At 39.2% G+C, this 22009-nt stretch overlaps 1 protein-coding gene across 20 annotated transcripts in view; it reads left to right on the plus strand.

Moving 5' to 3' along the window:
* svila (supervillin a) overlaps positions 1-13437 on the plus strand; it is a 339560-nt gene extending 326123 nt beyond the window's left edge. For all 20 annotated transcript variants that reach the window (XM_087987490.1, XM_087987491.1, XM_087987489.1 and 17 more), the window contains 3 exons: positions 2000-2121; positions 2223-2378; positions 11311-13437. In XM_087987490.1, the coding sequence (XP_087843616.1) occupies positions 2000-2121; positions 2223-2378; positions 11311-11397 (365 nt within the window). In that variant the 3' untranslated portion in view covers positions 11398-13437. The remainder of the gene's footprint in view (positions 1-1999; positions 2122-2222; positions 2379-11310) is intronic.
* Positions 13438-22009: the final 8572 nt, after the last annotated feature.

Below are 22009 nucleotides of genomic sequence, written 5' to 3' on the forward strand. Positions count from 1 at the left end.
TGGATTCCCATCTGATATATCCTCAATTGTACAGTCTCATAGATTCATATCACCTTATATTCTACATGTTATGTGAGTATCTCAAGGATATGTTCACAGTGTCACATTGAGAACAAAGGGAGTGGGAATCATATGTTGAAAGCTAAAGATCACATACTGCAGTAACATTTAAGCATTTCATGGGCCTGTTAATTTATTTATTCTTTCAAGTTAGGTGGTCAACATTGGCAAAGTCAACATTTGCATCTCCGATTACACAATTAGAAATGGACAACAGACAGAGCCAGAAAAATTTTACTGCATGGAAAGAGGCCCTTTGGCCCATCGTTCCATGTCAGTCATCAAGTATGTCGGCCTAGTCTGCAACATCCATATTGTATGAAAGAATTTTATAAAAGTGACTACGGGACTTGGTATCTCTTTGCCACATACAATTAAAGCATTCATGCCTGAGAACAAGAGCAGGCTGCGTTATTAGCCTCTTTCTTGGCAACTATGCCGATTTCCTCATTGATATCATTGTTGAATGGTTTATACAGATAACTGTCATGGTGCTGTCTGCCAGGTAATCAATGTTGTTTGTGTAGTACAACTTAGAGCAATGTGGAGAGAACTTAAATTTTCCCATCAGCATCCTAAAAACTACGTTGCAGATTAATGAATATTTGTTGTCAAGTAGATATATGATTTTTGTATTTTATTAACGTGTTATATTTGTGTTATGCAATTGGCATTGATCCCTTTTTCTCAATTGTTAGACTTTCTGAGATGGAAACTGCTTTCACTCCAAGTCAATTGAATGTTCAGTTTGTGGTTAGAAACACCAATGAAGACAGTGTCACACTCTTTGTAGAGATTGTAAGCAAGAGATTTGAACTCCTGGGGGTCGTCTTAAAGGAATCTCATGATTTCAAATTTTAATTTCTTTACTGTAATGAACAAACCAAGATCAACATTATTTAAACATTTCTTAGTAAGCAACTAATACTATTAGCTACAGAAAAGGTAATCCTTATGAATGTCTTGACAATCAATAACCCTGCATCACATGTACTTTTATACTGTCACAGCATGTTCTCCACAAGGTTACAGTATTTATGGGAAATAATCCACAATAACTCACTGCTTCCAATGGATTCAAAGCCTCCAGCTTCACTGAAGAATGTTTGATCAGCCATGATCCAAACCTATCGCTTTCTCAGCTACGTTCCCCGCCCCCACCCCCATTTATCTCTCAGCCGCGGCCCACGAGCCTCATTCCTGATGAAGGGCTTATGCTCGAAACGTCGATTCTCCTCCGCCTCAGATGCTGCCTGACCTGCTGTGCTTTCCCAGCAACACATTCTTGACTCTTGAGGGGCTGAATAGCCTACCCCTGTTCCTATTACTTATGGTCAATAGGTTCATGGCTGATCCAACACTCCTCGCGTCCACTTTCCTGCCCTTTCTCCATAACCCTTGATTCTCCTGCTGATCAAGAATCTGTCTATCTTTTTCTTAAACATACGCAAGGCTTCTGAGCTGACAACTTGGTGGCAAGGAGTTCCAAAGGCTAACAGTTGCTGTCCAGATTTGATGCCACCGTCAGCTTTATTGTGACCTTATGAAAGCTGACATTATAGAATCACATTTTTCAGTGCAGAAACCTTCACCACAGAAGTGAGTGTTTGTACTACTCTTGCTGTAATTTGACCATGGGATTTACTGGCATTCTTTGAAAAATTCACGATGCCGTCAGTGATAAGATGTCAGACTGATTTGCTTGGATTGTGACCTCAACTCTTCTATCAGTTTATTATTCAGTAACCTTGCTGCTATAGCAGATTTGTGCCAACTAAATTTAGCGGGTCATGCATGTTTAAATACACTTAAATGTGTGGTTTAGCAAAACAAAGTGTTTCCTTATTTCATTGTGTATATTGTCTGAGAGAAGATTTGATTACAGTTGGAGTGATGCTTGGTAACTAACATATAATGATCTTCAATTATTTGATGACAGTAAAGAATGCCAAGAAGCCACCAAAGTCCTACCTGATACATGCAGGTTTTGAACCACTGACGTTTACAAATATGTTTCCCAGTTGGGAACACAGGGAAGATGTCGCAGAGATCACTGAAGCGGTAAAGATTTTACTCGTGTTTATTTTCAAATCCTCATGCTGCTGCTGTTCATATTGGTTTCCTACAACCTGTTTTTCTTTTCTATTTCTTTCAAATCCTAGGAAGCTGAAGGCTGCAATAAAATAATTTTGGTAGAGGATGTATTGAGCAAGTTGTGTAAGACGCAGTACCCTCTGGCAGAACTTCAAGCCCGGCCTTTGCCAGAGGGTGTTGATCCATTAAAGCTTGAAATTTATTTGACGGATGAAGATTTCCAGGTAAATTCTGCTGCTCTGAATGTGAAATGATCGTGGTGAAAGCTGTATTAGGCAAACTGCAACAGAGATAGTATTCTTTGGTACAATTTCACATTTGGCCTTTTTTTTCCTAAAACACACCGAATGTTAAATTCACAAGATTGCCTTGCATTAAATTTACCAATGCAAGATTGGTTCAATGTTCAACATCAATTCCAGATGATGGCATTTAATTGTGAATAAATTTTTTTGAGACGTACATTAATTATACCAGATATTGAATAGATTTCCAATCTTTCATGCAATTAGACATAAATTATTGTCATTAATTTTTGTATCTGGAAGCCAAGCCAGTGCAGCTGACAGTAATCGGACTGTACAGATGTTAGGCTACTTGAGTTCATGTTTGCTTTGGATTATGGAGGCAATTTATAACCCATCAGAGATGAACACACTCCTGTGATGTGTGCATGGTAAACGTATGAGCAAGTAGTGAGATTTAGGGAAATTTTTAACAACAAACTCCTTTGTCCCTTAAATAGCATAAATTTCAATAGTGCCTCATAGTGATTCCAAGCCATATAAACTGATCCAATATGAAAGTTTAGATGATGAAAATCACCTTAGGCAGCACATTATTAAAGTCTGCCAGAGTGGGCAAGACGGCAGGTGGGCACAATTTGAGAAGGAGGCCATATGTCAGACTCCCAGTAATGTATGGAGAAACAATAAGCCCGTTCGTGGTGAGAATTCATTGGTGTGCTTAACTGCTCACTTGCATATAACCTGATTTATTTTATTGATGCAGGGGATTTAGGCTTTACTGGCTTGCCCAGCATTTATTGCCAATCCCAAGTTGCCCCTGAAGAAATGGTGGTGAGCCGCCATCTTGAACTGCTGTAATCCATTTGGCCTAGATAGATCCAAATGCAAGGAGGGAGGGAGTTCCCAGATTTTGACCCAAAGACAGTTAAAGAACAGTGATATATTTCTCAAGCAAGATGGTGAGTGGCTTGGGGAGGAATTACAGGTGGTGGTGTACCCATTCATCTGCTTCCCTTATCCTTCTAAGGTGATAGCAGTTGTCTGTTTGGAAGCTCCTGTCAAAGGATCCTTGATGCATTTCTGCAGTCCATCTTGTGGGTTGGTAAGCACTGCTGCTGCTGAGTGTCAGTGATAGAGGGAAATTTATGTTTTTTTTTGTGGATGGGCTGCTTTGTTCCAGATGGTGTCACACTTCTGGAGTGTTGTTGGAGCTACATCCATCCAGGCAAGTGAGGAGCATTCGATCATGCCCTTCATTTGTGCTGTGTAAATAATTGGCAGGTTTTGGGGAGTCAAGAAATGAGTTACTTACATAATTCCTTGTCCTTGACATACTTTGTATTATTATGACTAGTCCGATTCAGTTTCTGGTTATTGGTAACCCCTGGATGTTATTAGTGAGGATTCAGTGAAGATAATGCCATTGAGTGTAAGGGGTTTCGATTCTCTGTTGTTAGACATTGTCATTGGTTTGCATTTTCAACATGTGAATGTTACAAGCCTCCATATTTTGCAGCAGGTCAGGCAGCATCCATGCCCGAAACGTCGATTCTCCTGTTCCCTGGATGCTGCCTGACCTGCTGCGCTTTTCCAGCAACACATTTTCAGCTCTGATCTCCAGCATCTGCAGACCTCACTTTCTCCTCCATATTTTTCAGGTTTTGCTGTATATCAATATACGCACAGTATCTCAGTAGTTACAAATGGTGCTGAACATTATGCAATCTTAAGTAAACATTCCAATTTCTGACCTTTATAATAAATGATTAAATTGATGAAGTGGTTGAACCTAGTACATCCCCCGAAGAACACCTGGGCCTCTTGTGGTAGAGTCAAAATGTACCTACCTCTGGGCCAAAACACTCGAGTTCAAGTCCTACCTACTCCAGAGGTGTATCATACCACATCTGAGCAGATTTTTGTTTTAGAAATCTGCCCTGAGAAACTCTTGCAGAGATGTCATGGAACTGAGATGATTCTTAAAAGTCTTGTAAGATGATTTGTGCATTCACCAAGGTAAAAGCACAGAACTTCAGATGCTGGAAATCTGAAGTAAAAACAAAGTTGCTGGAGAAACTCAGCAGGTTTGGCGCCATCTGTTCAGAGAAAAACAGGGTTAATGTCTTGAATCTAGTGACCCTTTATCATAACTGACAATAGCTGGGAAATGGTGTACTTATGCTGATCAGTGGAAGGGGGTTGGAATGGTGGGATGCTGAAGAGATTACATGGAGACGGAGCCCAGAGGGAAGGAGGAAGAAAAGGGGATAGACAAACAAAGAGCTGATAAGCCGAGAGAGAGAGAAGAGTGCTAATAAGAAGTGTGAATAGATGTCTATCTCTCTATCCTCCGGTCTCATTTTGCAAAATCTGATCATATCGCTGCGATCTTCTTCTCCGGTTTACAAGCAGAAACTGAAGCGTGAGGACCTAGTACAGAAAGTAAGGCAGTTGTTGGTCTGAGGCAACGGAAGGGTTTCTATGGGACTGCTTAGAGTCATTGGACCGGTCCATATTCAAGAACTCAGCGGCCAACCTAAACAAGAATGTCACTACCATTACAAACTTCATTAGTACATGTGTCAAAGATTGCGCGCTGAAAATCTGAATGTTCCCCAACCAGAAACCATGGATAAATTGGGAGATTCACTCCCTACTGAAGTCCAGGTCTGAGGCATTCAAGTCTGGTAACCCTGACCTATACAGGAAATCCAAGTATAACCTTTGTAAAGCCATCAGAGACACTAACAGGCAATACCAAACTAAGCTTGAGGCTGAGACAAACCATACAGACACCCATCAATTGTGGTAAGGCTTACACAACATAATGGGCTACAGAGCGAAATCAAACAGAATCGCAGACAAGTGTACATCCCTACCCAATGAGCTCAATGCATTCTACTCTCGCATTGAACAGAAGGGCTGTGAAACTATGTCACTTACCCCAAAAGCCTCTGATGCACCTGTACCCATGATTACCGCCTCAGACATTGGATTGGCCCTTAGGAAGAATGAACCCGCTTAAGTGACCTGCCCAGATGGAGTCCCCGGTCATGCTCTCAGCAGGCGGGAGTATTCGCAGACATCTTTAATCTCTCCCTACTACAATCTGAAGTCCCCACCTGCTTGAAGAAGATCACCATCATCCTGGTGCCAAAGAAAAATCATGCAGCATGCCCCAATGTCTACCGCCCAGTGGCTCTGATCTCCGTTATTATGAAGAGCTTCAAGAAGTTAGTCATGGCTCACATCAATTCCAACCTCCCAAATTGTCTTGATCCTTTGCAATTTGCCTACCAGTGGAGCAGGTCCACAGTTCCTGGCCCTACACCCATCCTGGAACAACTGGATAACAAGGATACCTACATCAGGCTCTTAATTATTGACTACAGCTCTGTCTTAAATACTATAATTCCAAGCAAACTAACTTCTAAACTCTGAGACCTAGGTCTTGGCTCCCTGCTCTGTAAATGGATCCTCAACTTCCTGACCCATAGATCGCAATCAATAAGAATGGGCAACAACACCTCCATCATAATCATCAACCCCAATGTCCTGAAAGGCTGCATACTCAGCCCCCTGTTAAACTACTTATACACAATGACTGTGTGGCCAAATTCCACCCCAACTTCATTTACAAGTTTGCTGACAACACCACCACTGTAGGTTGAATCTCAAACAACAACGAGACAGAATACAGGAAAGAGATTGAGTGCTTAGTGGTATGGTGTGAAGACAGCAATCTCTCCATCAACATCAGCCAAACAAAGGAGCTGGTCATTCACCTCAGGAAATGGAGTGGAGGGCATGCCCCTGTCTGCATTAATGGTGCTGACATGGAGATGGGTCTAATGATCACCTACAATCTGTCCTAGTCCACCCACATCAATGTGACAGACAGGAAAGCACAACAACATCTCTACTTCCTCAGGAGACTAAGGAAATTCAGCATGTCCACAAAGACTCTTACTCATTTTTATAGATGCACGTTAGAAAGCATCCTGTCTGGATGGATCACAGTATGGTTTAGCAACTGCTCTTCCCAAGAGTCCATCACGCAAACCAGCCTTCCACCCATTGACTCCATTTATACTTCCTGCTGCGTCGGGAAAGCAACCAACACAATCAAAGACCCCTCCCACCCAGGTTATATTCTCTTCCACCCTCTTCCATAAGGCAGAAGATAAATGTTTGAATATGCATATGAACAGACTCAACAGCTTCTTCCCCACTGTTATCAGACTTTTGAACGGGCCTCTCAAATGTTAATTCTCTTATCTCTCTCTCTCTCTCTCTCTCTCGCTGTAACGTTGTATTCTGCACTCTGTTCTGCTACGCTGATGCACTTTGTTTGGTACAATCTGCCTATATAGCACGCAAAACAACACTTTTCACTGTATCTCAGTTCATATGAGAACAATAAGTCAAACTCAAACAAATTGTTCTTAATGGGTTGGACTCCCACCATTACTACTTCTATACATCCTCACACCCCACTTCCTATAAGGACTCCATTTCATTCTCCCAGTTTCTCCATGAGAGATGGTGACCGTGGGCTTAAATCCAGCATATTGCTTTCAAAACTCAGATTTATTCGGTATAGTGACTTCACCCAACTTCATTGAACCATGTGTGCTTTCTTTTCTTTCAGATTATGATTGGATTTTGTTGGCAGATTAAGTTTCAAACTTTTACCTCCTGTTGAAACTACCATTTTCACTTTTCCTTAGACTACATGTATGGAATGAGCTGCCAGAGGAAGTGGCGGAGGCTGGTACAATTGCAACATTTAAAAGGCATCTGGATGGGTATATGAATAGGAAGGGTTTAGAGGGATATAGGCCGGGTGGTGACAGGTGGGACTAGATTCGGTTGGGATATCTGGTCTGTATGGACGAGTTGGACCGAAGGGTCTGTTTCCATGCTGTACATCTCTATGACTCTATTGACTGCATTGAATTCTTAGTTCTTATTTCTTTTTCCTTGGAGATTAATTTATTTTTATCCTTTTGAAGAGAATACAAAATAGTTAATATAAACTGCAAGAAATTTCTGGCCTTCCAGCACAAATGGGATGGGTATATAAACAGGAAGGTTTAGAGGGATGTGGGCTGAGTGCAGGTAAATGGGACTAGATTAGGTTGGGATATCTGGTCAGCATGGACAAGTTGGACCGAAGGGTCTGTTTCCATGTAGTACATCTCTATAATTCTAAATCAATAGCTTCTATGAAGTACTTGTACTCAACAGTTAAGGAAATCGTACAATTTATACAGGCAGACATTTATAGACAAGGGATTGACAAGATAGTGTCTAATCAAAATTTTAATATCTTGAACTCATCGGGGCATAATTTTACAGAGACATTTGAAACACTTCAGCCTAAATATGTTGCTAACTATCATTGCAGTTTATCTAAATAAATTGTAAGTACTCCTTTTCAAGACATGAACCCAGGCTTCATCTGAAAGCCAATAGTTATGACACAGTTGATTAATAAACAAGTGTGATTCATGCAACAATACTTTTATGATGTTTTGATCTTATGATGTGAATTTGAAGTGAGCTACTGCTTGGTATCTGTACCCACTGAGATATCTTGGCATTTATTCTCAGGCATCCGTCAACTTGGCATCTTCTTGTTCAGGCAGAGTGGGTGACAAACAGAGCGTGACAAACTATATCTTTTGTCAGTGTATTGAAATGCAGCTTAATGAAGTGAGAGGGCAAGAACAAAAAAGACACCACAGACAATTGTGACCAAGATACACCCTTTTACATAAAGAGACCCATCTCTCGCTGCTAGATAGGTCAAAGTGAACTCAAGAGTTATTTGCTGTCAACCTTGACTGATTCCACTTCACATTATTATGAGAGAAAATATAAATTCCTGACTATAATTTTGATAATTCAAAGCTTTATTCTGCTTTGAAATTTAAATTACCTTCTTTGAGGTGTGAAAAACACTTGAGCAAAATTTAGTCATCTGGATTTTTGACCTCTGCTGTCAAGGAAGACAGCAGAATATCATGTTGGTCTTTTTAGTCACTTTTAAGTTATTTTCGGAGCGATCACATTGTGTTTGAAGGGTTGAAAATTATGATTTTGTACTTTTGGTTTGGTATTCCACATTCTTTAAACTGCTTCAGCATATTTGATTCTTTGCCCAATTCTTTATTAAAGGCTGGCTATCTGCTGTAGAGGAGCAATTAGTACAAATAATGGAGACTATAGTATGAAATTAGACAGTAGTACTAAAATCTCAGGTCTACCTCTGAGGCTGGTTGAAGACTGTTTGTAACTGCACCTCAGCAGTCTTAATAATTTGTAAAGCTGAAATACTAACTGGAAGATTTGGCAGTGTTAAGGGAGCTTCTTGACCACAAAACTCATTTCACTCAGACGCCATCGATTCTGCTGCCTTTTAAGTATCTAATTTTAAAAAATGGAAAATCTCAGACCAGCTCATGTGGTTGCACAATACAAGATTGCAATTTAACCCAAATCCAGCACAGTTCTCCTTTACTCTTCTCCTAACTTCGAATGAAAAAACTGGAAGTTCTATTACACATTTGGCTGTGTTCAATGTTGGAGGGAAATTCCTTGATGCAAATAGTGAACAGTAAAATAGGAATCTATTCTGTGCTACAGCAATGACCTAATTAGCTTGATTGTGAAGAGATTCACCAAATTAATGCATCATTTAAAGTATTACATTTTCAGAAAATTTGTATTGAGAGGATAATTTTAAAATACTAAACCCAAATCATTGCCAAGACCAAGATTCATAACCACAAGAAAAATAGGAAAAAAACATGACCCAGGACAGGATAGTTGTGAAGTATTAACCTGAGGTAAGACAGTAGAAGCAAACATTTATTATTTAATCCTTCAAGAAATTTCTCTTAAAAAAAATGGTATTTTTAGCAATGAATGTAAGAAGTTCTCTTCAGAACCTTAGATGCAGTATAAGTTTACTTAAAGCTAGCTTGTAATTTAGACTAGATCAACCATTCATGACACACGCACAAAAAATAGTTGTTCTTAGGCTGAGATATGACAGAAAAACCTGCAAATTTAAACAAGGATTGTATGTATATTTTTTCATAAAATATTTGTTTAAATATATTTAATTTATTCCGAGGTTGGTTGAAAAATTATTTTACACTTAAGTAAAAATTGCAATACGTGTCTTTCTAAGTAAATGTATATAACAAAAATTACAACAAGTGGATTCATTACAAGTTATTTTTAGATGAATTGACTATTTTAAATATCCTATACTTTACAATATTACTCTGGGCTAGACTGTCCCGGTTCAAGGCCTACCTGCCAGGGACTCAGGCCATATCATGTCTAAATGGGTTATTTTTTTAAAAGTTGAGATGAAAATGTATAATGTAATCCCAGAAGTTATTACAATAAAAAAAATCATGAGGTATTCATTTAAAATGTTGTAGATTTGCATTTAATGCTTCAAAGAGCCAGCGGACAAAACAAAAAGATAAAAACACTCTTGAATTCTTAAGTCAGGATTCTATGTACAGTACTAATACTGATTAACTGAAGTAAATTGCTTGTGCATCTTTGCAGATATATTTTACCCTGTGAAAAACTGAAAACTCTTAATGCAGAGGATGTTTCATTTTAGGGTCAAGTCTATAGATAGTACTGCTGATTAAGTTCCTCTCATGATTGAAATTCTTCTCTAGTTGAGATTTTAGCTTAACACTAAATTCAGGTGGATAAATTTACTTTGTCAGGTGTAAAAAAATTGTAAAACCGTTAACACAATATTCTCAAAATATATTGTTCATCTGCAGTCATTAAGAGTGGTCGTTTTAAAGGGCATGTGATGACCTGACAGAGTTTGTTGTATTCCTTCCACAAAATAGCTGCCTTGTGAATTGTAATTTCTGAATTACAGAATTTTGGCCATTTTTATGTTTGTGATACTTAGTTTATAAATCTTTACAAGGCCTTTAAAAACAAAAACAACCTGATTCCTCAACAAACTGATCCTAAATAAACTATCTAAACTATAGGTCTAATGTGCACTGTTGTTTTGAGCAAGTAACCATTCGAACTTGCCCTTCTGAGACCCTGCCGATGCCATCAGTAGCAGGATATATCCTCACTACTGTTTAGTTTTGTGGAGAGAGAAACAGTGTTCCAATGCAAAGTCTTTCATCAGAGTTTTAAATTCTATTCTGTAATATTCTAACCTTAAATCTTAACTAGAGGGAGCCACATTTTGAGATTGAAGAGAGGGGTAAGTGAATTAAGCTAATGATTTAGTTATCATATTCTTGTGGCAATTGTTTAACCAGCACAATATTTACTTTTGTGTAATTTCTTTTTAACAGAGCAAGCTCCATCATACACTTGTCCCAGCTGGTGAGAGTGAGCCTATTATCTCTGCTATTGATATTAGGCTGTAAATAAGTGGGAAAATGTAACTGTAATTTATGGCATTGGTGCTGGCTGGGTAGCAGTTGTATTTCTTTACAAATACTTACAAATCCATTTTAATAGCATTTATTAATTGGGGGAGCAGAATCATTACTTGCATTTCTATAGTAGGCAGTTAATGTCAGTGTGGATTAGTGGATTATTTGTTTGTCAGCTTTCTATCCAAAGTTGTTACTTAGTCATCTGCTGAGATAACAGGAAGTCTTATTTTATCTCCATCTCTGTAATGGATTGCTGGGCCTCCATTCCCATGTCAGGAAGTTATCTGGGGAATTTTGCATTCTCATTGGTGACCTAATTGTTTTTTCTGATCTGTGCAATTTCTATCCACTGCCCATTTTTAACATGTTTTTCCAGTTGCTAAGTATTTTATGTCCTACATACAATTGCACAAACAAGTGAAACCATTTTAATGAAATGATGCATTCTTTTGCAGAAGACACTGGAAATGACGAGAGAAGAGTTCAGTGTCCTGCCCTCATGGAAGCAAGTTAAACTGAAGAAAGCAAAAGCCCTTTTCTAAATAGTTTTTAGCATAGTGCATAGTTTTTTTTAAAAAAAACACATGCTTAGTAACGGAGCTTTCACCGAAGATCATTTTGACATCTGTGGATCAGTCATGGACGGTGGTCTGGTCAAAGAGCACATTATGGAAATAAGTTGCACATTCAGGGCAGCATTGCCTTTTTGGGGGAGTTTTGTCGATTTGTGCATGTTGAGGGGAACTCTGTGAATTTTAACAGTGTTGACATATTGAGACAATGCCATTGTACGCATTTGACCTCAATGCACTTAAGGGCAACAGATGCTACTCGGCCATATCCTGCCTGTGTATCTTGAAGGCAAATTATTTTGTAAAGTGTTATTTTGTGAGTAGCAGATAGCTAATCATGAAGAGTTTATATTTATATAATACAACATGAAAAGTGACTATGGTTTGATGACTAAATATTTAATTGTTAATGACATATATTCACTCTAGTTTTGTTGCGTTAACCAGAAAACACGATGGCTAGTTGAACGAAAACTGCTTGTATGGAGATCATGCCACAAATACCTTTTTTGCATTCTGATAATCATACTATCATGTTCAGTCATTGAAATGTTCTGTCTGTACCTTTCAATGCTATCATAAACAAAATGTATTTATGGCATGGGATAATGAAAACGCTACACAAATTGAGTAACTTTTTATGTGAATCTATAAAATGTATAGTGCCTTGCTTTTGTGTACAGTTTATACTACAGAAAAAGTGTTTGAATTTTTGATGGAAGCAGGTGTTTAAAAAATGGCTTCATTCAGTTAAACTTGTTCTGATAGAGGTATAAGAATCTCTATTACAATATTCATCACCTAACAAACTTCTTCCTTGTGATAAAATTTAGAAAAATAAAAGTTGAAAATGATTTGTATTTTTTGGTTATCTTTCTCTGGGTGGTTTACAAAAGGTGAAACAAAGTTTGTGTGAACCTGGCACTGTTTAATTAAGTTCTTAATTGTAACTAGCTGAAGACAATTGATCATATTGCCATTTGCTACCATTTATAACTCTCTTATTGCAGAGTCATTTGAGTTCATTTGCCAACAACTTGTCATTTACATTGTACTTTATTAAAATACCCCAAGGTACTTCAAGCAGAAATTAACATCAAACAGGAACATGACCATAGGCATGATTATAATCAGTTGCAAGAAGACTTTTGAATGAGAGGAGCAGGTTTTTTGGGGTTTTATCAGGACGGTTCAAGATTGGCATTCTGAGGTAGCTGAAGACTTTGTTGCCAAAAATATAGTGAATAATTCATTATGACCTACTGCGGAAACTAATCATGGAATCATACAGTACAGAAGATAGTTGTTCAATCCATTGAGCATTTTCTGGCTCTTTTAAAGAGTTCTGACTGCCCTACATATTTCTCATAGCCCTGCAATCATTCCCCCTCAAATATTGATCCAGTTCTCTTTTGAAAGTTTTAATTGAATCTGTTTCCCAGCTCACGAGAAAACATGAGCTTAGAAATGGTAATTTTGTTGTATGGAGAAATCATCATTTGCACAAGGAATGGTTTTCCAAAGGCCAAGGTGGTCTCAGAATGGGGAGAACGTTAAAAAAAATAAGTGCAGTCTTTTCTGTTTATTGTCATTGACTTACCCAAACTATTTTAAAATCTCTTTATTCTTTAACAACTCTGCATTTGCTGAATGAGAATTTGATCTGTCTTCCTGTAAAAACTAATTGAGAGAAGAGATAACTATTAAGCGTACAGTAACTTACTAGTTTAATATTTAGCCCTTGGATTCCTGTTTTTATAACCATTTCCTGTAGCTCTTCAGCCTGACCATGCTCCACAAAGTGCCTTTCTATACCCACCTTAGCTATTGGTAAATTTTGAAACTTGAATCTTGCAATAGAGGTTTGTGTGTTTACTGAGTTGACCATGTTAACGCTTATCTTACTGTGCTGAAGAGTCCCTTAACACAGTTTTCTGTAGAAATTCCAGGAACACTAATAGAAAATATTATTAAACACATTTTGAAAATAAAATAAATTATTAAAAAGTGTGAATTTTCTTTTGTTGTCTTATTTAGCTTCCCAATTTCTCCTTTTTATGTTTACTTTCTCTGATCTGTATGCCATTTTTGTTTAAATGCTAAACATGGCAAAGTTTGTGAAGGTTTGTAGCTCAGGTTGAGGTTTAGGGTGTAGGTTTGCTCGCTGAGCTGTAGGTTTGATATCCAGACGTTTCATTACCTGGCTAGGTAACATCATCAGTGGCGACCTCCAAGTGAAGCGAAGCTGTTGTCGCCTGCTTTCTATTTATATGTTTGTCCTGAATGGGGTTCCTGGGGTTTGTGGTGATGTCATTTCCTGTTTGTTTTCTGAGGGGTTGGTAGATGGTATCAAGATGTGTGTTTGTTTATGGTGTTGTGGTTGGAGTGCCAGGCTTCTAGGAATTCTCTGGCATGTCTTTGCTTAGCCTGTCCCAGGATAGATGTGTTGTCCCAGTCAAAATGGTGGGTTTTTTTCATCCGTGTGTAGGGCTACGAGGGAGAGAGGGTTGTGTCTTTTTGTGGCTAGCTGGTGTTCGTGTATCCTGGTGGCTAACTTTCTTCCTGATTGTCCTACGTAGTGTTTGTGGCATTCCTTGCATGGAATTTTGTAGATGACGTTGGTTTTGTCCATGGGTTGTACTGGGTCTTTTAAGTTTGTTAGTTTTTGTTTGAGTGTGTTGGTGGGTTTGTGTGCTAGTAGGATTCCGAGGGGTCTTAGTAGTCTGGCTGTCATTTCTGAAACTTCTTTGATGTATGGTAAGGTGGTTAGGGTTTCTGGCTGTGTTTGGTCTGCTTGTCGTGGTTTGTTCTTGAGGAATCTGCGCACTGTATTTTTTGAGTATCCGTTCTTCTTGAATACGTTGTATAGGTGGTTCTCCTCTGTTTTCCAAAGTTCGTCTGTGCTGCAGTGTGAGATGGCTCGTTGGAATAGTGTTCTGATGCAGCTTCGTTTGTGTGTGTTGAGATGGTTGCTGGTGTAGTTGAGTATTTGGTCAGTGTTTGTCGGTTTTCTGTATACGCAGGTTTGTAGTTCTCCTTTGTCCTTTTCTTTCGACTGTGACGTCCGGGAATGCGAGTTTGTTGTCAGTTTCCTCCTCCTTGGTGAACTTTATGCCTGTGAGGGTGTTGTTGATGATGTTAAATATCTCTTCTATCTTGTATCGAATACTTAACTACACCAGCAACCACCCCAACACACACAAACGAAGCTGCATCAGAACACTATTCCAACGAGCCACCACACACTGCAGCACAGATGAACTTCGGAAAACAGAGGAGAACCACCTATACAACGTATTCAAGAAGAACGGATACTCAAAAAATACAGTCTGCAGATTCCTCAGGAACAAACCACGACAAGCAGACCAAACACAGCCAGAAACCCTAACCATCTTACCATACATCAAAGAAGTTTCAGAAATGACAGCCAGACTACTAAGACCCCTCGGAATCCTAGTAGCACACAAACCCACCAACGCTCTCAAACAAAAACTAACAAACTTAAAAGACTCAGTACAACCCATGTACAAAACCAGCGTCATCTACAAAATTCCATGCAAGGATTGTCACAAACACTACGTAGGACAAACAGGAAGAAAGTTAGCCACCAGGATACACGAACACCAGCTAGCCACAAAAAGACACGACCCTCTCTCCCTCTCCCTACACACGGATGAAAAAAAACACCATTTTGACTGGGACAACACATCTATCCTGGGACAGGCTAAGCAAAGACATGCCAGAGAATTCCTAGAGGCTTGGCACTCCAACCACAACGCCATAAACAAACACATAGATCTAGATACCATCTATTAACCCTCAGAAAACAAACAGGAAATGACATCACCACAAACCCCAGGAACCCCATTCAGGACAAACATATAAATAGAAAGCAGGAGACAACAGCTTCGCTTTACCTGGCTAGGTAACATCATCAGTGGCGACCTCCAAGTGATGAAACGTCTGGATATCAAACCTACAGCTCATCGAGCAAACCTACACCCTACACTAAACATGGCATTTTTTTCCCATGCCTTCAGTGTTCATCACCCAACTCTTTAAATCTCAGCAGCAGTTGTTTTTACTCCCCATTGGTTCTGTACTGGAGGGTGGGGAAAGATTGTTAGGACTGATGGAAGGATGTTCCTCCATTACACCCTCATCCACTTCTGCAAACAGCTATTCCTGAAGTATTCCCCCTGACATCTTCCCATGCAATTGCAGAAGGTGTAACACTTGGACATCGAGGATGGAGGAGGTAAATGGTCACAGCCCCAAATGCATTTTCCAGGTAATGCAGCCATTGACATATAACTATTTTCAATCTAGTCTGTTGCATTGCTCACAATGTGGTCTTCTTTACATTGGTGAGACCAAATGCAGCCTGGGTGACTTTTGCAGAATGCCTCCTCTCTGAGAATGCCCCCCACTCCCCAACCTTGTGTTTTCTTTGAATGGCTGTGCTGTCAGCACAACACTCTACTATTCACACCCATCATTAACACCTGTTTTATATCTCAAACACTACTACAATTTACTACAACTTTATATTTTGCTCTGAGCATTTTCATCATCTGTTTTTAAGCCAAACATAAGAACAGTTGCGGGCAATTCAGCCCCTCGAGGCTGAACTTAACTTGGCCTCAACTCCACTTTCCTGCCCACTCTCCATAGCCCTTCAACCTATTACTAATTAAAGACATATCTATCTCCTCCTCTAAATTTATTCAATGTCCCAGCATCCAACAAACTCTGCGATAGTGAATTCCACAGATTCATGACCCTTTGAGAGAAGTCATTTCTCCTCATCTCTGTTTTAAATCTGCTATCCCTTATCCTAAAACTATGATCTCTCATTCTAGATTGGTTCACAGGGAATAATCCATCTGGCTTTGGTGACTTATCCATTTTCAAAGATTCCAACTCCTAATACCGCCTCTTTGATTATTTTGTCCAGTGTTTCACATTGCTCATCCTGGATATCCACATCATCCCTTTGTGAATATGGAGACCAAAAAAAATCATTTAAAGTTCTTCCCATATCCTGTGCATCATTACACAAGTCTCCTCCTTTATCTCTGATAGGTCCCACCTTTTCCTCAAGTATCCATTTACTCTTCATATACTGGTAAAACATACTTGGGTTTTTCTTTATCCTGAATGCTAATATTTGTTGATGCCCTTGTTTTGATTTTTTTGTTTACTTCATCCCTGTAACTCCTCTGGGCTATTTGCGGTGTTACGTTTTTTGTAACTATCATAAGCTTTTTTTTACCTGCTTAAATTTCCCCTGCATTTTCCTGTACAGCCGGGGGGCGTCTAGATTTGGCAGTACCATTTTTATTTTTGGAGGGGACATGTCTGCTTTGTGCCCCAAGGATCTCACATTTTACTTCTTTCCTCTGATTTACCTCTGATTTATCCTTTAGAAGTCCTTTCTAGTTCACCTAACCAATCACACTCAGTTTTGTAAAGTCCTAGTCTTTCCATTCACTTCATCTATACCCCTCATTATTTTATAAACCTCTATAAGGTCACCCCTTCAACTTCCTACACTCCAGTAAAAAAAAGTCACAGCATATCCAGCCTCTCCTTATAACTCATAACGTCCATTCCCAGAAACATCCTGATAAATATTTTCTGAACCCTCTCCAACATAATATATTTCCTATAACAGGATGACCAGAACTAGAGTACTTCAGAAAAGGCCTCCCCACCATCCTGTACATCCCAACTCCTATACTCAAAGGTCTAAGCAATGAAGGCAAGCTTGCTAAACACTTTGCATCACATATAGACAAGTTGGTTAACAAACTTCAAACCATTATGTAGCTGCACCCCTGGTCTGTTTCTTTTACCAAAATGAAATACCTCGCATTTATCCAAATTGAAATCCATCTGCCAGTCTTCAGCCTATTGACCCAATTGATCAAGATCTCTTTGTAATCTTAGATAATCTTCTTCTTTGTCTACTATACCAATATCTATATACTATATACAGTATATATATACTATACTACCAAAGGAATTGGACCATTGCTAGCTATGTTCGACAAAGCCATTTGGAATTGGACGAGTTTCACCAACAATTCCAAATAAGGAAATTGGAATGCCAACTTGGCAGGTATGAATTGTATTAAAATATAGCAGCCTGGAAACCTCCTGATTTTAGCAGGACTCAAGATTCACTGCTGTGAAGAGGTACCCCATGTCAGGAGGCATGGAGAAGACATCAAGAAGAGTTCCAGCCTGTCCAGCTGCCAATTCTCTCCTGGGGAATAACATTTTCAGTTAGTTGCAGAACCCAGGGTAGTGAAAGGCAGTGACTGTGATGTCTCTCGTAGTTAAAAGCCTGTATCATTTATTTAAGTACTTAATAAATTAATTGAGTTTTATAGAGCTTGAAGTGTCTCCTCTATTTGGTCTAAGTATATACTGTTGTCTCACAGAGACAATCCTAAGATTCAAATGAAAACAGGGCAATAAGAAAGAGGATCGTTTTCCTAGACTATTTTTAGTAGTCAATAAACTCTTGTACATCCACCAGAATATTCCCTACATTATGCACACATGATTCACTGCTGTTGTTCATTCGCACTCACCCACATCTATATGCTAGCAAAGGGCTCCAAAAGAGCTTTTATTGTGGTATTTGTGTCCTACCAAAAGAGTTAGTTTCAGGTCTGGCGAATGATTATAAATATAGACTGAGGTCGCCACACTGTTAAGGTGATTTGCTAGTTTCTATGCTGGGTTTGGAGGGGGATGTGTGGAAAGCAGCTGGCCTAAATTGCATAATGAAAAATGTATTAGCTAGGATAGTCTAAATGATCTTGGAATTTATCTGTTCGTCCATAGATTTTCAATGGAAAATTAATCTGATGGTTAAGAGTCTACAATAGATGAGAGGGAAGAACCTTGAATAAAGTTAATTGTCCATTGCTGCTATCCGTAAACCTTTCTGATCCTCTAGTGATGAAACATTGATTTTGGATCATTTTAATTTCAAGTTATGTAACTACTTGGCTTGCTAGTTTGTAAGAACAGGAAAAGCTTTATATCAGATGGCAATCTTGTATTGAGTAAAATCATCTCCACCTGAGTCCTCTTGAGTATTCTGCAATATGTACTAAGTGCCAAACAAACATATTGCTGGGTGTTAGTCAGGAGTAGGTTGGTTATAGAAAAACATTTGCTGTTGTAAAATTAATGCCAATGCAACATGCAGACATTCAGATCTTCATTAATCAGCACCCTGCTGCTCTGTCTTAACAACAAATCTCAGCAATTTCTGTAAACAAAGACTGGAATTGTGTTCATTGTTGCAGCAGAAGCTGAAGAAGTAAAACAGTGTCTCACTTCCACAAAACTTCCAGTGTTTTCTGTTTTGAGTTGAGTAAAATATGTCTGTATACATATATGCTTATATGTATACAGAGGTGGTAACTCCCAATCCAGATGGCTTTTATACAGGGATTGGAGGGGATCAGGAGTGAGATTAGCGAACCCTTATTATTTTAAATACCTATAAACTGGGGAGAGATTCGTGAGAACTCAGAAGTGCCCAATCTGCAACCAGCGGAATAGTAACAAACATTGCTGGAAAATCTCAATACTTCTGGCAGCACCTGGGGAGAAGAAAAACTAAGTTAACGTTTCGTGTCCAGTGTCCTCCATCGGACCCCTTCACTGGACCCAAAATGTTAACTCTGCTTTCTCTCACTTATGCTGCCAGACCTGCTGAATTTTCCCAGCAATTTGTATTTTTATTTCTGATTTCCAGCATCCACAGTTATTATTGTTCTGCAGGATAGTAATCTTCCCATCTATTGTGTGAAAATTCCTTGAAATTATGTAGAGAGGTCGAGAAGGTGAACAATGTATTTGCGATGCATGTATTTGAGAAGGAAATAATTTTTTCCTGACTTTTTAATGATCTGTTCAGGGGATGTGAGCATCATTGCCTAACTGCTGTGGAGGGCTACCTTCTGCAATCACTAGAGACTATTGTGGAGTACTTCCACCCACAGTGCTGTTAGTGAGGAGATTCTAAGATTTTGACTCCGTAACAGTGAAGAAATGGCCATACAGTCATTGAGTCACAATACATGTGACCTGGAGAGGAAAAAAAAAGATATTAGTGAGGGGGAAATGGTATTGACCCATGCAATCATTTTCAAAGTAGTTTTGATCAGACTCCACACAAATCCACAGAAATTGTAGGATAAAAAACAATCCAAATGTTTCTAGTACATAGTGAAAGGGTGGTCATAGGAGGTGTGAGGCAAAAGAGGGTAGAAGGATAAGTCAAATAACATCAGACCAGTCAGTTTAACATCAGTGGCTTCTAAAAGAAGGTCTTTTAGAAATAATCATTTGGGACAACATTAACATTCCTTTGGATAAATGCAGGTAAATTCAGAAAAACCAGCATGGATTTGTTCAGGACAAATTGTCTTTATTTGTCCTGATTGATTTTTTTTTGGTGAGGTCACAGAGGGCTGATGGGGATAAAATAGTTGACGTGCATGGACTTTGAAAGGATGTTTAACAAAGTGCCTCATATCAGGCTTGTCAGTAAAGTTAGTGCTTTTGGAATAAAAGGGACAGTGGCAGCAATGATTTGAAACTGGCTGAATGAAGAGAAATGTCGATTTAAGAGATTATTTTTCAGACTGGAAGTGTGCCCGAAGGTGTATGTTGGGTCCCTGTGTTTTTTTTAATCGACATTAGTTACTAGACCTGTTGTGTACATTGCGCAATGCTAACATGCATGGATGAGAGCAAACCTGGAAATATCTCAAACAGATAAACTTTAAGAGGGCACGAACAGTCTGGTGCAATGGGCAGTCAGTGCCAGATGGAATTTAATGCAGGCAAGAATGAAGTTATTAGTTTTGTTGGAAAGGAGGAGAAGCCATATAAATGAGGTTTCTAAAGGGGGTGCGTGAACTTAAGGGGGTATATGTGCACAGATCGTTTAGGGTGGACAGGTGGAGAAAGCATATTAGTTCTCAGGTTTCATAAGTATGGCATAACTATTCTGCTGTGTTTTCGCAGACCTGCCACCTCAGGTGGGGCAGTTAGGAACAGACAGGTATATATATTGAGAAGGTTGCTTTTTTTTGAAAAAATGAGATCATTGACTATCTTAATAATGACACAGGGAGGAACTTGAAGCCTCCTAGATATGCGAATTTGGGTCAGGCAAGATGTTAAATATGGAAATAATTTCAAAATCAGCCTGGACTTGCCTTGAAACTGGCCATGTTAGACTAGGCTTGATGCCACACACAGTCAAAAAAGGCAGTCACTCTCACCTCACCTCTGGAATTCAGCTCTTTTGTCTGTAATGAGATCAGGAGCAAAGTGGCCTTGGCAGAAATCAAACTGAGTGTCAGTGAGCAGGTGTCAAGAGATAGAGGCAGCTGCCTTCTAATGGGAAGGATTATCTATTGAGCCAGGCCATGGATGTACCATGAAATGAAAGATTGTTGTTGGTGCTCTTTTCCATACCTCATCCCCAGAGTCCTCCCAAGTCCAAAATCCTCTCCCTCTTCCACCAAGTGGAGCTGCCTAGTTGAAGGGGCAGTGCTACTGCATGACCTTTGACCCTGCATTTGATCTTTGTCCCCACTCCCTGAACCTTGGTGTCAGGAGAGACATCTTCACAGGTCTGACATTCAGGTACAGAGCGTAGTGACATCAAATATGCACATGTCAGGTTGTTTTGGCCTGGCGATGCCTATCACTGGTAATTGCATCATTGGGCCTGTTTTTGCAGGCAGCTATTTTGAGGACTCTATTGATGCTAATCACTCAAACATCTTTGCGCTATCTCCATTCTGCCACCCTCTCAATGTAACTAGGTAGTCATCGTTGTCAAATCATTTCCATCATTGTAAATATGCCTTGGAGTTCCTGTACCCATATTACGAAGTGTTCACATTCACCTTGGGTATGAAGCACTCCCAGCCTAAGGTGAAAGCTGCTACATAAAAGCAGGTTAATCTATTATTCTCCATCTGTTATATAGCACAATCATTGAGTTCTTTCAAGCAATCAGATTGCAAAAGCATTTGATGAAAAGGTATTAAAATGCTGAAGAAGGGTCATTGGACTCAATGTTGACTCTGCTTCTCTCTCTACAGCTGCTGCCAGACCTGCTGAGGTTCTCCAGCACTTTCTGTTTACGGTCTAAAATACTAACTTATTGTTAACCCCTTTTCCTGAGAGGCAAGTTGATTATCACTGAGAATTCCCATTTGGACATTTAACAAGGACATTTCAAACCTGTACTTCAACTAGCTCAAAGCCACATGCAATGTAATGTAAGATAAAAGGAAGATGGAGTAGAATGATGTTTATTTTGACTGTCTCTAGTTAACGGCAGAGAGATAGTTGGGTTTCTGGGATTGTAAGAATCGGTTTTCCTCACATTGAATTCTAACCCAAATAGTATCTACATTTTTAATCGACCTGTTCAGATATCTTATGACATACTGCTGGAAGGGGTGGGATTCCAAACCAGGACTGCTGTCTGAAGGCAGTGACATTACCCCTGCAACACCACAGTTTTCCT

The sequence above is a fragment of the Chiloscyllium plagiosum genome, unplaced genomic scaffold (assembly GCF_037043375.1).
Source record: "Chiloscyllium plagiosum isolate Xiang-an unplaced genomic scaffold, Cpla_swu_hap1 HiC_scaffold_5, whole genome shotgun sequence".
Taxonomy (NCBI): Eukaryota; Metazoa; Chordata; class Chondrichthyes; order Orectolobiformes; family Hemiscylliidae; genus Chiloscyllium; species Chiloscyllium plagiosum.